Below are 16613 nucleotides of genomic sequence, written 5' to 3' on the forward strand. Positions count from 1 at the left end.
ATTCACTTGGTCCACGTGCCAGATTTCTCCCCTACTCTTTGTATCATTCCAAAACTACTGAGAAGTAATAAAAAAATGCTGCTTTTTATGTTGAATTTTCTACCTGTCTTATGATAAATAGAATTCTTTCTGTGGTCAGGACCATACATATATTGTGGGCTTATAATTTAACTGATAACAGCATTTGTGTACTTGTCCTCGAATTTTCCACCCCAGCTCTTTCTCACACATGGTGACTTATTTGCTCAAAACTGGATCCCAGTGGCCACCAATTGCTCCCATTTTTGGCTGCTATTACCTTAAAAAATGAATCACCTGAAATACTACCAGCTTGGTCCTTGGTTTCTGTTCTCAATGTTTAGGACTTGTTAAAAGTAGTTCTCTAAACTAGGATCTGGAGAGTCAAAGAAATGCTTTTTTCCAAAGACTACTAGTTAATATTAAACTTAGCCCTGAAGAAAAAGTCTAGGAAAAGTACCTCACATATTTATTAATATCATTTTGTTCTTTGCTAAGAAGCAAAAACAAAAAAAAGAATATAAATTTCAATTCAAGAAGGAATAATTTTTGCCTTGACTCTGTTTTCCCTTTCTTTTCCTGTTCCTTGAAAGTGAGATTGCTATTTTGGGATTAACAGTTTCCATTTACAGTTGGCACAGGAATACTTGAAATTTCCTGAATTACCAGTAGTGAGAAAACCATCCAGACAGATTAACATTCTCCATGCATATTCCGAAACTTCCCTGGAAGTCTCATCTGCTCATTTCCTCATCAATTACTCACAGCCTAACCTAGATAGAATTTTAACTTCCTGAGGAAGACATTATGTGCTACTTCTTGATATTCTACCTTCTCTTTTCCTATAGCAATGTAGTTTGTGATTTTTAACTGAGGAAATTCTATCCAGAAATAAAAATCTATGTTTTTCTGCCCCTGTTTATTCCATCTGGGAGTGATGGAGTGCACTTAGGTTCTGACAAATGGAATGAAAGAGAAAAGGGTATGTGCAGCGCCTGAGATGTTTTTCTTATTGATAGAAAACAAACTCATCTCCTTCCTACTCTGCCTTCTGTCTGGCTGGAATGAGAACTTAATGGTCAGAACTGACACCATCACTTTGAACATTAAGATCTAGACAATGGCAGTAGCATAGCAAGATTGAAGGAGACTGGGTCCCTGAAATCTTGAAGTGACAAACTGAACCTGAGTCACTGACCTCTAAACTTATTTGTACCTATTTGTACCTCTGAATCTTATATTATATCTGTCTCCTTCCAGATCAGTAGTTCTGACTTTGGCTGAACATTAGAACCATCTGGGGAGCTTTTAAAGTTAAAATTTTCATTCCAGATAGCATTTTTTTTTTGTAGTTCATTTTATTTTTATTTTTGCTTACAATTACACTTTTATTATTATTATTATTTTTACTTTACAATATTGTATTGGTTTTGCCATACATCATTTTTGAGTGGGGCTTTTGTATTAGTATTCTTTTAAAAAGGTTTCCAGGTGATTCTAAGGTGCAGTCAGGGCTAAAATTTATTACTCTAGATCAGGGATGAGCAAACTATGAAATTTAGCCTGCTGCTGAGTTTTGTATGGCCTATGAGCTAAGACTCATAGACTATTTTCTTGGGCTCCAAAATCACTGCAGATGGTGACTGCAGCCATGAAATTAAAAGGCACTTGCTCCTTGGAAGAGAAGCAATGGCAAATCTATACAGCGTATTAAAAAGCAGAGACATTACTTTGCCTACAAAAGTCCCTATAGTCAAAGACATGGTTTTTACAGTAGTTATGTATGGATGTGAGAGCTGCACAGTAAAAAAGGCTGAGTGCTAAAGAACTGATGCTTTCGAACCGTGGTGCTGAGAAGACTGAGAGTCCCTTGGACAGCAAGAAAATCAAAGCAGTCAACCAGAAAGGAAATCAACCCTGAATATTCATTGGAAGGGCTGATGGTGAAGCTGAAGCTTTAATACTTCGGCCACCTGATGCTATGAGCTGACTCATTAGAAAAGATATTGATGCTGGGAAGGATTGAAGGCAGGTAGAGAAGTGGATGACAGAGGATGAGATGGTTGGATGGCATCATGACTCAATGGACATGAGTTTGAGTAAACTCTGGGGGATGGTGAAGGACAGGGAAGCCTAGTGTGCTGCAGTCCATGGGGTCACAAAGAGTCAGACATGGTTGAGCAACTGAACACAGCAAACGAGCTAAGAAGGTTTTCACATTTTTTAAAAGTTGAAAAAAGTAAAAATAATATTTTATGTCCTGTGAAAATTACCTGAAATTCAAATTTCAATGTCCATGAGTAAAGCTTTATTGGAAATTAGTTATGTCCACTTATTTACATATTGGCTACAGTAGCACTACAACATTAGACTCGAGTTGTGATAGACTATTATCACCCACAGAGTGGAAATTGTATACTGTCTGACGCTTTACAGGAAAAGTGTGCTGACCCTGTACTAGAAGCTGAGCACTTTAGGAAAAGGACTAATGTGATATTCTAGAAACTCTCCTCCACTAGTGGTATACTCCCTTGATAGCACCTACCCTACTCTTTTCATTAAGTACATAGTAGTCACCCAGTGGGGCTTCTCTGGTGGCTCAGTTGGTAAAGAAAGTGCCTGCAATGCAGATTGCCTGCAACACTGGAGACCTGGGTTGGGAAGATTCCTTAGAGAAGGAAATGGCAACCCACTCCAATATTCGTGCCTGGGAATTCCTAGGGACAGAGGAGCCTGGTGGGCTACGTCCATGGGGTTGTAAGAGTTGGACACAACTTAGTGACTAAACCATCACCACCAGTCACCCAGTGAATGGCTTGTTGGATTGAATTTGTGTCCAATTTCAGATATATGGGCTTCCCTGGTATCTCAGATAGTAAAAAAATCTGCCTGCAATGCAGGAGACCTGAGTTCAATCTTTGGGTTGGGAAGATTCCCGGAGAAGGAATTGGCTACCCACTCCAGTATTCTTACCTGGAGAATCCCCATGGACAGAGGAGCCTGGTGGGCTATAGTCCATGGGGTCACAAAGAGTCAGATACGACTGAGTGACTCAGACTTCAGATATAATGGGAGAAAGAAGAGGGCACTCTTTCTATCATCTCTTAAAAAGTTAACCAAATAGACAACACAACATTATCATTCTATAGAGTCGTGAAGTAGAAAAAGGTAGGTTTTTGGAGTGAATATTTGTGCTGTGCTTTGGTTTGTCCAGCTGTACTTGTTTAATTGGTCATTGGCCCAAGGGAATGAGTCCTTATTGAGAGGAGATGGGCAGTTACTTCCATGTTTGGTGTCTGGAATAGTGAACTAGAAAATCTTAAAATGGTGATGGAAGCCTTATTTAAGAGACTGCCTTTAAATGATACCAAAACATCTGGATAAAAAGTAAAAAATTGTTTAATCAGATTGAGATTTTGTTTATTTAGTGACAAACAGGTATATTCTTAAAAGGGTCTTTTGATTTAATTTTTAGTTCATTCAGGATATTGTGAATCATGTAGGTGGCCTAAAAGCAAAAACAAATGGTCTGTAAAAAGACAAAGAAATAAAATCTAGGACTTCGGAAACTCTATCAAAGTACTCTACACAGTATTAGGATACTCTATTCCTGTTTTTACAGGTGTACTATGATTTGAGAAAACTTACATTATTAACAAAATTATTTATTATTTTCATACAAAGGTATTTAATTTTGGATCTTCTCCTTTGTGGAAGTTTTTATAAGACATTAACTTTTATAATTTCTGGGAAATAGGTATTACTATGACTAACTCCAAGAGTGTATCTTAAATATATTAGAATTCATACTCATTTCTCCCATGAGTAGTTTCTTCTGGGCCCAATGAAATGATCTGAATTTAATTGTTTTAGAATAAACTGCAAGTGGTGATTATGTATATCATATGCATATCATATGCATATAAGGTATTAGTATCAGTTCAGTCGCTCTCTGCGACCCCATGAATCTCAGCACGCCAGGCCTCCCTGTCCATCACCATTTCCCGGAGTTCACTCAAACTCACGTCTACTGAGTCGGTGATGCCATCCAGCCATCTCATCCTCTGTCATCCCCTTCTCCTCCTGCCCCTAATCCCTCCCAGCATCAGAGTCTTTTCCAATGAGTCAACTCTTCGCATGAGGTGGCCAAAGTACTGGAGTTTCAGCTTTAGCATCAGTCCTTCCAAAGAAATCCCAGGGCTGATCTCTTTAGAATGGACTGGTTGGATCTCCTTGCAGTCCAAGGGACTCTCAAGAGTCTTGTCCAACACCACAGTTCAAAAGCATCAATTCTTTGGCGCTCAGCCTTCTTCACAGTCCAACTCTCACATCCATACATGACCACAGGAAAAACCATAGCCTTGACTAGACAGACCTTTGTTGCCAAAGTAACGTCTCTGATTTTGAATATGCTATCTAGGTTGGTCATAACTTTCCTTCCAAGGAGTAAGCGTCTTTTAATTTCATGGCTGCAGTCACCGTCTGCAGTGATTTTGGAGCCCCCAGAAATAAAGTCTGACACTATTTCCACTGTTTCCCCATCTATTTCCCATGAAGTGATGGGACCAGATGCCATGATCTTCGTTGTCTGAAGGTTGAGCTTTAAGCCAACTTTTGCACTCACCTCTTTCACTTTCATCAAGAGGCTTTTTAGTTCCTCTTCACTTTCTGCCATAAGGGTGGTGTCATCTGCATATCTGAGGTTATTGATATTTCTCCCAGCAATCTTGATTCCAGCTTGTGCTTCTTCCAGCCCAGCGTTTCTCATGATGTACTCTGCATATAAGTTAAATAGGCATGGTGACAATATACGGCCTTGACGTACTCCTTTTCCTATTTGGAACCAGTCTGTTGTTCCATGTCCAGTTCTAACTGTTGCTTCCTGATCTACATACAGGTTTCTCAAGAGGCAGGGCAGGTGGTCTGGTATGCCCATCTCTTTCAGAATTTTCCACAGTTTATTGTGATCCACACAGTCAAAGGCTTTGGCATAGTCAATAAAGCAGAAATAGATGTTTTCCTGGAACTCTCTTGCTTTTTCCCATGATCCAGAGGATGTTGGCAATTTGATCTCTGGTTCCTCTGCTTTTTCTAAAACCAGCTTGAACATCTGGAAATTCATGGTTCACATATTGCTGAAGCCTGGCTTGGAGAATTTTGAGCATTACTTTACTAGCGTGTGAGATGAGTACAATTGTGCGGTAGTGTGGTCATTCTTTGGCATTGCCTTTCTTTGGGATTGGAATGAAAACTGACCTTTTCAAGTCCTGTGGGCACTGCTGAGTTTTCCAAATTTGCTGGCATATTGAGTGCAGCACTTTCACAGCATCATCTTTCAGGATTTGAAATAGCTCAACTGGAATTCCATCACCTCCACTAGCTTTGTTCGTAGTGATGCTTTCTAAGGCCCATTTGACTTCACATTCCAGGATGTCTAGCTCTAGGTGAGTGATCATACCATCATGATTATCTGGGTCGTGAAGATCTTTTTTGTACAGTTCTTCTGTGTATTCTTGCCACCTATTCTTACTATCTTCTGCTTCTGTTAGATCCATACCATTTCTGTCCTTTATCGAGCCCATCTTTGCATGAAATGTTCCCTTGGTATCTCTAAGTTTCTTGAAGCGATCTCTATTCTTTCCCATTCTGTTGTTTTCCTCTATTTCTTTGCATTGATCGCTGAGAAAGGCTTTTTTATCTCTTCTTGCTATTCTTTGGAACTCTGCATTCAGATGCTTATATCTTTCCTTTTCTCCTTTGCTTTTCGCTTCTCTTCTTTTCACAGCTATTTGTAAGGCCTCCCCAGACAGCCATTTTGCTTTTTTGCATTTCTTTTCCATGGGGATGGTCTTGATCCCTGTCTCCTGTACAATGTCATGAACCTCAGTCCATAGTTCATCAGGCAGTCTATGTATCAGATCTAGTCCCTTAAATCTATTTCTCACTTTCACTGTATAATCATAAGTGATTTGATTTAGGTCATACCTGAATGGTCTAGTGGTTTTCCCTACTTTCTTCAGTTTAAGTCTGAATTTGGCAATAAGGAGCTCATGATCTGAGCCACAGTCAGCTCCCGGTCTTGTTTTTGCTCACTGTATAGAGTTTCTCCATCTTTGGCTGCCAAGAATATAATCAATCTGATTTCGGTGTTGACCATCTGGTGATGTCCATGTGTAGAGTCTTCTCTTGTGTTGTTGGAAGAAGGTGTTTTCTATGACCAGTGCGTTCTCTTGGCAAAACTCTATTAGTCTTTGCCCTGCTTCATTCCATATTCCAAGGCCAAATATGTGTATTATATATACATTGGGCTACTCCTGATAGCTCAGATGGTAAAGAATCTGCCTGCAGTGCAGAGACCTGGGTTCAATCCCTGGATCAGGAAAATTCCCTGGAGCAGGAAATGGCTAACCATGGCAATGTTCTTGCCTGGAGAATTCCATGGACAGAGTAGCCTGGTGAGCTACAGTCCATGGAGTCACAAAAAGTCAGACATGACTGAGCAACTAACACTTCCACTTTCATATATCCATTATATGCAACACAATGCATATATTTGTACTATATACACATGTATATAGACTGGTATTTCAAACAAGAATATTTTATAGGGTGAACCATAAAAATTTGATTTAATTCTTTAGTATTAAAAAGTCTTACCATCACTATAAACCCAAAACAGGATCTCAATTCAGAAAGTGAGATATCCAGGTCCATTTAATAATCAAAATTTGAACTTAAATTTGAGATAGTTTCCTTCCCAACCTCTTTACCCACTAAGTCTGGCTATTCCTCCTTTTCCACTTAATATACAGGATTTGGACCCCCGTAGGTGCCTACTTGAATGGTTGAGAATTTGGCATCTAGCTCTTGTGCTCTAGGAACTTAGTTTGTATTTACAATTAACTTCTTTCTAGTTTTTCTTTTTTTTCCTGGATTTTGATATTCATTTTTCTACTCATTACTGGTGATGTTTCAACTACAGTTCCTTTACACGAACAAATGTAGTAATTCCAGCTTAATTTTACTCATTCATTAGCATTTAAGTAGCTGGAGATACTTCCTATTCTTTAACTGAAGATCTGATTACCCCTCCAGGTGGCCTCTTGAAAAGGACCTTAGGTGATGGGCTTTTTTCTAGGGTGGTCTATATCTGTTTCACAGGGAACATTTTATGCATTATTTGTCTCAAAGACTAGTTGTTCAAATGGCCCAAGGGTACTGTCTTCTCTTCACTCTGCTTAAACAAGCACCACATCTCTTGCCTTTTAGAATGTCCACATGTGAGTCAGAGTCCAGTCCACTCTCTTCTTGGATCCGCAAGTCTTCTTAGGGTTGCATTGGTCTCTTTCAAAGTCCTTCTCTCAGCTTGATTTAAAGGGAAATACATCACCTATTCTTCACATATCAGGGTGGTTGTAGCTGTATGGGAAATTACAGCGCACCTGTCTCTAAAGATAACCTATTCAAATATCCTTGCCTATCTCCAGTTTCTGGCACTTTTACACACTTGATGAAAGGCAACATCTGTCTCGAGTGGGCACCTCTTACTCAAAGGTTTATGGGCATATACTATGACTATGACTCTTGTTTTGGCTGTGGTAGCAGCTGGCATTATGACCTACCTAATGATAGTGTTCACACAATTGTGTCTGTCTCTGGAAGATGAAACAGATGGTAGTAAAACACACAGTTACTGAGGAGATGGCCTCTTTATTCCATTACACACAACTCGATTTCTCTTTATCCAAGTTCTTGTCCTCTTATAAATGGAAATGAATGTTTATTTAGCCAGAAAGCCTCTTTCTAAATGTATTTTATTTTTTTTAAATACTACGATGATTTACAGCAGTTGTTCCCATCCTGTAAGCCATGAATTATATAGGGTAGGGGTAAGTTGGCAATAGAGATGATTCTGGGGAAAAATATATATATATATATGTATATACACCAGGCATTTTTTCTATACTTAAAAACAATTCTTATACATATGTCATTTTCAAACATATATAGATGTAATTAAGCAGGTTAACTAAAAGCATTACTAAGTTTATATTGTTTATGCCTTTTTTAATTCAAGAAGTATTTATTCTCTTGAGGGAATGTAGGGAAAAATTTCCCCTATAAAAAGTCCTCATTCTTAAAAAGGTTAGGAAAGAGGGAGTTAAAGGCAGTAATGAGAATAGAACAGAAAACTTGGCACAAAAAGCTATTTTTAAGAAAAACAACCTGGAAGTAAAGCATTAGTAACTGAGCTGTGTCCTACTCTTTGTGACCCCATGGATTGTAGCCCTCCAGGCTCTTCTGTCCATGAGATTCTCCAGGCAAGAATACTGGAGTGGCTTGCCATGCCCTCCTCCAGGGGATCTTCCTAACCCAGGGATCGAACTTGTGTCTCCTGCTTTGCACGCAGATTCTTCACCATCTGAGCCACAGGGAAAGCCCCCAGGATGACTCCATATTTTTTTCTATAGTATGCAAAATATAGGAAAATACTGTTCTGACAGTTTAAATTTTATTCCTCAATAATAGGGAAAATTCTACTTTTTAGTAAGAATTTTATGAGAAGAAAACTTAGTATAGAGAAAAAATTACAGGCCTTGGGATAAGAAACCTTAGAATCCCATGTTATAGACTTATGTTTATTTGTTAACTCACTGACTTTCTCTTCAGAAAGTCCTATGTTCAGCAAAGGTAGGGGCTATGACTACTTGATTCAATAATACATTGAATTGAGAACATAAATCTTTACCCAGAAACCACCACATCAAATCTTTGGATGCAGAATGCCCTAAGCCAAAGTTTGCTAAAGAACAATCTCATTAAATGTTATTAACCACGAGAAATTCTCTCTGTCTAGTAATCTTATAGGACTGCTTTCCTTCTCTCATTCTCAAAATTCCTAATTTTCCCAACAATAATAATTCTGTGTGATCAGAAAATCAGGCATATTGAGTACTCACCATAAGTGACAAAACAAACAATGAGTCCGATGACTAGTATGGCGATGACCATCGTTAAGATACACAGGGTAATTTTTCCACACCTTGTGATTTTCATTTTTGTGTTTGAATCCATTCTTTCGAGCAGTAAGGATAGGGAAGCAAGTGTTAATATGAGCAAAATATAGGATACTCTCAGAAATAAACATGGACTTTGATGTAAAATGTAAAAGTGCACTGTTTTACGTTAATTATGGACTCAGTGGACTGCTGAGCTTGTGTGTGCGTGTGTGTGTGTGTGTGTTTGTGTGTGTGTGAAGTCCCTCAGTCGTGTCCAACTCTTTGCGACCCCATGGACTGTAGCCTGCCAGGCTCCTCTGTCCATGGGATTCTCCAGGCAAGAATACTGGAGTGGGTTGCCATTTCCTTCTCCAGGGGATCTTCCCAACCCAAGGATCGAACCCAGGTTTCCTGCATTGCAGGCAGACGCTTTATCCTCTGAGCCACCAGGGAAGCTGAGCTTGGGGAACAATATGTAAAACTAGTGAATTAATATTGACCTGCTTATTTTTCAGCACATATCAATAATGTATTACTAAAATTAAACTTACTTCATTCAGCTAATATTTATAGATAGCCTACTAAGCATAGTTGTAGGAATAAAAATCTCTTTCCTTATGAAGATTACATTTTACTAAGGGGATATAGACAATAAATGAGTATATTTAATAAATAAAATGCAGTAAAAAGGTAATAAGTACTATAGGAAAAGTAGAGCTACGTCAGGAATGTGAATGAGGCAGAAAGTGGTAAGAGTAATTCTTATTAGTACCAGGGTCCAGGTCATATAGAGACTGTGGGTCATTGTAATAAATTTTTTTTCCCTCTGAGTTAAGTGTGAACTTTGGAAGTCTTTGAATGGAAGACTATGATGATTTGGCCTAATTTCTTAATGAGATCCCTCTGACTGCTTTGTGAAAAGTAAATTATACATGGCAAGTGTGGAAGCAGAGTGACAAGATAAGAAATGATAATAATTGGGGCACAATATGATGTTGACTTGGACCAGAGTGCTGGAGGTGGAGAAAGTGAAAAGGATTTGAGCTGGATATATTCTGAATACAGAGTTGATAGAAGTTCCCGATGAACTGGTGGAGTGGATGGAAAAGACATGTGAAAGACTGTTTCCAGTTCTTTAGCTTGAGGGCTTGAGGGGAGGAGTTGTCTACATCTGAGACGGGAAGGCTATTGCTATAGCAGGTTTTTGAGGAGATGATTATTATTTCAGTTTTATGTTTTAGATGTTCACTAGTCATCCAAGTGAAGATGCAGGTGAAGATGAAGGTGAAGATGAAGATTTGTATATCCCTATACAAATCTGGAGATTTGAATAGAGGTCTGGGCTTGTGGTATACATTTGGCACTCCTCAACATAGAGATTAGGCTCTGGGGCCAGATGGCATTACCAAAGGAGCTAGTGTAACTAGAGAAAAAGGTCAAGAGATGATCACTGGGACACTCCTATTTTAAGAGAGCAGGGAGAAGAGGAAGACCAAGCAAAGGAGACTGAGAGGAAGCCACCAATGCCAGTAGGAGGAAAACCAAGAAAATTGATGTCCTGGGAGGCAATAGAAGTTTATCAAGGATTATGTAGGGGATCAACTGTGTCAGATGATTGCCAATGGCTCATAAAATTGATGAGCACTGAAAATTCATCATTGGTTTACCATTATGAGGTTATTGGTGACCTTGATGCAAGAAATTTTAGGAATAGAAGGGGTATGATAGTAGCTAGAGATGATTTGAGAGAGAATGGAAGTAGAGGAACTAGAGACAATAAGCACTGATCACACTTTCAAAGATTTTGCTGAAAAAGGGAGTAAAGAAATGGGAATATATACATGGCGAAGAAAACAGGATCAAGAAAAGTTTTATTTTGTTATGGAAAATTTAAATATATACATAAAAGTATAGAAAATAGTTTAATAAAACTCAATTTATCAATCACATATATTTAAAAATATTTTGTAAGTTTTCATCTATTTTTCTGAAGTATTAGTAGTTACAGAAAGCAATAATTATAGAAAATAATTGCATCATGACATTAACAATGGAAAAGTAATTTAACATTTTTTCTATATAAAAAATAAGGGCATTTAAAAACGATCATCATTTCTAATAAAATTAGTAATAATTTTTAAAAATACTGTAATATCAAGGTCATATTCCTCAAGATATATTTTACATTTTTTTGTTGTTGAACAAAAATCAGATGAAAACCCTCACATTGCATTTGTTTATTATTTTGCTTACGTCTCTTTTAACCTAGAATAACTTTCATATCCTGCTTTCCTTTTTAAATTTTTTGTGACATTGACTTATTGAAGGTACTGGGTCAGTTGTGTTGTAGAATGTTCTACCTAAGAAAATAAAACACTTCATATTTATATTGATAATATAATATACATTTGAATTTATATTATATATTTCATATTTTATATATACCCACATGTAAAATATTCCAGGTATGCTTGTATGTGTGAAAGACATTGCTGATATATGTCATTGAAATATATACATTAAAATGACTACTAAATTTTCATTAGTTTAAAAGCATTCATATTAATTTGATTTTTAATTTGTAAATAGAGTCAAGTATCTATCAGAAATTTATTTTTTAGTTAGTTAACAGTCATTCTCTGAAAGGTAATATTCCTTGGAGAAATATTTACTAGATCCCTGGTATAGATAAATGTCCAAATTTTACATCTTTTAGATATTTCCTTTTACTTAAAGAGAAAACTCACTTTGACTATTTAAATAGTGTTTGTCAAAATCATGTTTGCTTCCTGCACATAAAATTAATATCTCAATATTTCTAAAGAAATGTGATAATCATGAACTCTTTTGGTCCATAATAAAATAAAAAACCATAAGGATACCTGACTATGTAAAAGTTTAGAGGAAAACACTTTTCAGTTGGACCAATTCACTTACTGAGTTTAGAAGAGTATATGACACAGTTTTTGGAAAAGGAAAAGACTAAAGGACTTGGTAAAACCTTGGTAATTTAAATTCTGTAGATGAGTATGTTATCATAAAGTATCCTCTTCCATACTGAAAGGTATATGTCTGTATGTTTTCCTTAATACAGGTTACCATGGAATAAGCCTCAATGAAAATGTGATAAATGGAGTGTGAAATTTGATGTGACAAATACTTGGAATATATTTTCTATTTATCTCAGCTGTGTTCTTAAAACTATATTGAACTATATAAAGACACTGCTTTTGTGAATCAAAAAATTTGAATATTGCCAATTTTATAATAATTCAACCTATTACATGTACATTTCATTAATTTTTTTCTCTTTCTTTTCTATAAGGTGACAAAAAATTGATGCTTGTAAACAAGAACTTGTTTACTAGGAAGATGGTTTGACTTCAAACTTCTCTTCAATGTACAGTTCCTAGAATGAGAGATGCATGGCCTTTTGAAGTTGGCAGGGAATTTGCAAATCATCTATTGCTGTTTCATTATTAAAAATGTGGAAATTGTAGGACAATATTTTCTTTTAGAACCTTCTGAATCTAGGAAAGATAAGCATTCTAAGTAGGTAGAGATTTCTTCTTTGATTATTAGCAGTATATTTAGTGTAAGGTTAGAATTTGGATTAAGATTCTTTCCTGATCTCCAGAAAGAAAATTAAATTATATAGGACTCTCCAACTTGGAACTCTCACTTATCTTCCAGCCAAAATCTGAGATCACTGTAGTGATCAAGACAACTATCTTGATTCACAAATGTAAAATTATGGTTAGTTAATAAAAATTTAAAGGCAAATGAACTTCATTTCTGTTATTATCTGAGTTTTCAAAGATGAAGATGGGTTTTATTGACTTGGAAAGTAGTTATCTTCTGTTTGAGTGTTTTGTTTGTGTGTGTGTGTGTGGGTATTCCTAAATTCAAAAGACAAATTAAATCTTGTCACCATTCAGATTCTTTAAAGTATTCTCTAGAAACAATGTGAGACATATTAAATTCCACTTTCTTAAAGTGTTATTATATGAAGTGTCTGTTGCAAAATAGAGTCTGTTGGGTCTTAGGTGGGAGGTGGCATGAGGAATAGAAAAACATTTAGATTTCAACAACATGCCTATTTTTCCTGAGTTTTATTTATTCACCAACTGTATCTTGAATCCGCATTGGAAAAGACCCTGATGATAGGAAAGATTGAGGGAAGAAGGAGAAGGGGTGACAGAAGATGAGATGGTTGGATGGCATCACTGACTCAATGGACATGAGATTGAGCAAACTCCAGGAGATAGTGAAAGATAGGGATGCCTGGTATGCTGCATTCCATGGGATGGCAAAGAGTTGGACATGACTTAGCAACTCAACAACTACAACAATTTTTAAGCCACTCAGGTGTAATAATGGTATTGAAGATGATTTATCAATTTCATAAAGTGTGACTTAACTGGTGAGTTTTACTTAGAAATTGTTTCCTTGAAGGGATGAAATCAGGGTGTGTCTGTACATTATTTCTCATATATTGTTAATGGAGCATAAGGAACTGAGCAAGTTAACATGAACATAAAATATATTACTTGGAGCCAAGACCAAACATTTTTAGTAGACTTTTTGTTAATTAAATCATAGGGATTAACAGTCACAATTTAATGGAAAAGATTTTGGGAGTTCTCTTACAGTTACATTAAATATTAATGTGAATGCATAAAGTGAACAATTATTAATTAAGTTACATTCCGACCTCTATTAAACTGTTCACCTAGAATCTAGATGTTGTCAAGATGTGAAAACCAAAAAACTTGTTTAAAAATCTGGATCAGGCCTAATGGACTTGTTAAGGCATGCATTTTGGAGTAACAGAAATGACTATAATATGTGTGAGAACATTTATCTTTGTGTGCTAATCAAAACTTATCTGTCCATCTGTGTGTGCCATGGAACCAGTGAGCACATTTTTTTGACTTTTGGGCCAATTGCTATCTAAGCATATGGTGTTGCTAATCAAAAAAAATAAAATCTCCTTCTGTTCTTGTTTCTATCTAAAATATTAAATCATACCAGTAAAAATGTATAGCAATGAAGCACTTTATATTTCAGTGATCAAAAATTAAGACTTAAACTTTTATCTATCACTTCCTATAGGTAAAATAGCATATTATAAATATAACATTAATGTCTCTGTATCAACACACACCATTAAATATATATATATATAACTATCTTGTGATCTTTCAGTTTTCAAAGTGAAGTTATCTTAAAAAGTAAAATGTCCCAATTTTGCTTCAGCAATTTATACATACACTTGTCATGCATGTTTTAACTGTGATGAAAAAATTTCTCACACAGAAAAAAAACCAGACTCTGATGATTAGAATTTATCAATCTTAATCATTCTTGTTTTTCTTTGATTTGGAATATACTTTGTTCCTATTTCCATAAAAAGTTTGTTTTTGAGAGTTTAAAATATGAATGAAGCTACTTTAATGAATTTGGTCCCTTTAGAAAGTTTCCCTGAGAAGTGAGGGCAAGCCCCCCTGTTGCCCAGCCCCCAAGCCCACCTGTTCTGCAGTGGTGTCCATGCCTGCTCTCTCTGTGGAGGCTGTCCTTTTGCCATCTTCTCCCTGAGTGCTGTGCAGCTCAGTCATTCTCCACCTATTTAGCTTATGAGATTCTGGCTACTATGTGTTTTATGATAATGATGTAATGATAATACTTAGTGCTCATACAACTTTGCATCTTCAAAGCACTTTCTGAGCATTTCCTAATTGTACATTAGTAAAACTATTTCATAAATCATAAATACTCAACACAAGTAGAGGCAAAATTTAAAACTCTCAGTCACTGTGATTGAGGAAGCAATAAGGTCACCTGGTTTGAGAAGGATAGTCTTTACCCAGTTCTGTATTTGTGAATCTGAAGACAGCAGCTGCCCTTATTCCCTTCAGTGGTCCCCAACCTTTCTGGCACCAGGGACTGGTTTTGTGGAAGACAATTTTTCAACAGCTGGGAAGGGGTGATGATTTTGGGATGATTCAAGGGCATTATATTTACTGTGCACTTTTTTTCTATTATTATTACATTAGCCCCACCTCATATCATCAGGTGTAGATCCTGGAGGTTGGGGAAACCTGTACCTAGATTGCATCAATTTCTTTATTGCTTTTGGGTGGAAGACCAATGGCTCTCCAAGTTCTAACCCTCCACTAGAATCTTAATGTTCTACAACTCATAACTCTTGTCTCCTTAGACTCATATCACCCTCTCATGACTTCCTCCCTGACATTTTTACTGCTAACCTAACATTAGTATTCATTAAAGAGTTTTCCATTCCCTGAAGTCCAAAAGGTGCTGATTTTTTTTTTATTAAAAGTATATATGGCTCCAGTTTCATCCACCTCATTAGAACTGATTCAAATGTATTCTTTTTAATGGCTGAGTAATACTCCATTGTGTATATGTACCACAACTGGAGTCTATTATACAGAGTGAAGTAAGCCAGAAAGAAAAACACCAATACAGTATACTAACACATATATATGGAATTTAGAAAGATGGTAACAATAACCCGGTGTACGAGACAGCAAAAGAGACACTGATGTATAGAACAGTCTTATGGACTCTGTTGCAGAGGGAGAGGGTGGGATGATTTGGGAGAATGGCATTGAAACATGTATAATATCATGTATGAAACGAGTTGCCAGTCCAGGTTTGACGCACGATACTGGATGCTTGGGGCTAGTGTACTGGGACGACCCAGAGGGATGGTATGGGGAGGGAGGAGGGAGGAGGGTTCAGGATGGGGAACACATGTATACCTGTGGCGGATTCATTTTCATATTTGGCAAAACTAATACAATTTGTAAAGTTTAAAAATAAAATAAAATTAAAAAAAATAAAAGTATATATGGAATAACCAGTAAGTTTTCTGATTTTTAGACATCATTCTGGTTCTTAGCAGCCAATTTAGATAATGTTGTGGAGACTAGATAGGAAACATTCTGATGTTTAGCCACTTGGAAGAAAAAGAATTTGCCAGAGGCCAGGGACCAGCAGGAAGGGAGAATCCAGTTGCTCTGGGAGCAAAGGCTTCCTTGGACAACAGTCTTTGTTAAAGAAACTCAAACTTATAGGATCAAGTGGAAATATTGTTCCACATAGACCCTGCCACTGTCCATGGGGTTGCAAAATAGTCAGACATGACTTGGCAACTAAACAAGAATGGAGATTTGTGAGCTCTTGCTCTAGTCTGTATATTCTCCCTGACAAGCTGGCAGCAGGGTAGATTTACAGAATTCTCCTCAGCTGGAGGAGATCCTGCTGGGTGCGCACAGTTCTTGCAAGGTGGGTGCTATTCTGACAGGGCTCACACTCTAGATTAGGAGTGCTAGGCACAGCCTTTCTTCACCCGGCCCCCTCCCATCATCTTGGATTCCAGCGCTGTGCGCAGATTCTGCACACGTGCCAAGTGGTCGGCTTGGTGGTTCTGTGCTGGGAATGCTAATCCAGCGTGTTAGGTGTAAGGCCTCTGTGTGGGGCCTCTATGAGCAAATGAAACTAGACTAAGCACAAAGGAAGGTCGACCTTACCGCCTAGATTCCATCTTATTTTTCCTGTGGGCGTTGC

General features: G+C 37.1%; 1 protein-coding gene across 1 annotated transcript in view; it reads right to left on the reverse strand.

The window, feature by feature from the left end:
* The window catches only part of LOC102277099 (transmembrane protease serine 11C), a 67623-nt gene extending 53019 nt beyond the window's left edge, over positions 1-14604 (reverse strand). The window contains exons 1-2 of the mRNA XM_005892885.1: positions 14549-14604; positions 8979-9094 (exon numbers count right to left, since the gene is read on the reverse strand). Coding sequence (XP_005892947.1) covers positions 8979-9094; positions 14549-14604 — 172 coding nt within the window. The remainder of the gene's footprint in view (positions 1-8978; positions 9095-14548) is intronic.
* Positions 14605-16613: the final 2009 nt, after the last annotated feature.

This window comes from Bos mutus, chromosome 6, assembly GCF_027580195.1.
Source record: "Bos mutus isolate GX-2022 chromosome 6, NWIPB_WYAK_1.1, whole genome shotgun sequence".
In the NCBI taxonomy this organism is placed as follows: Eukaryota; Metazoa; Chordata; class Mammalia; order Artiodactyla; family Bovidae; genus Bos; species Bos mutus.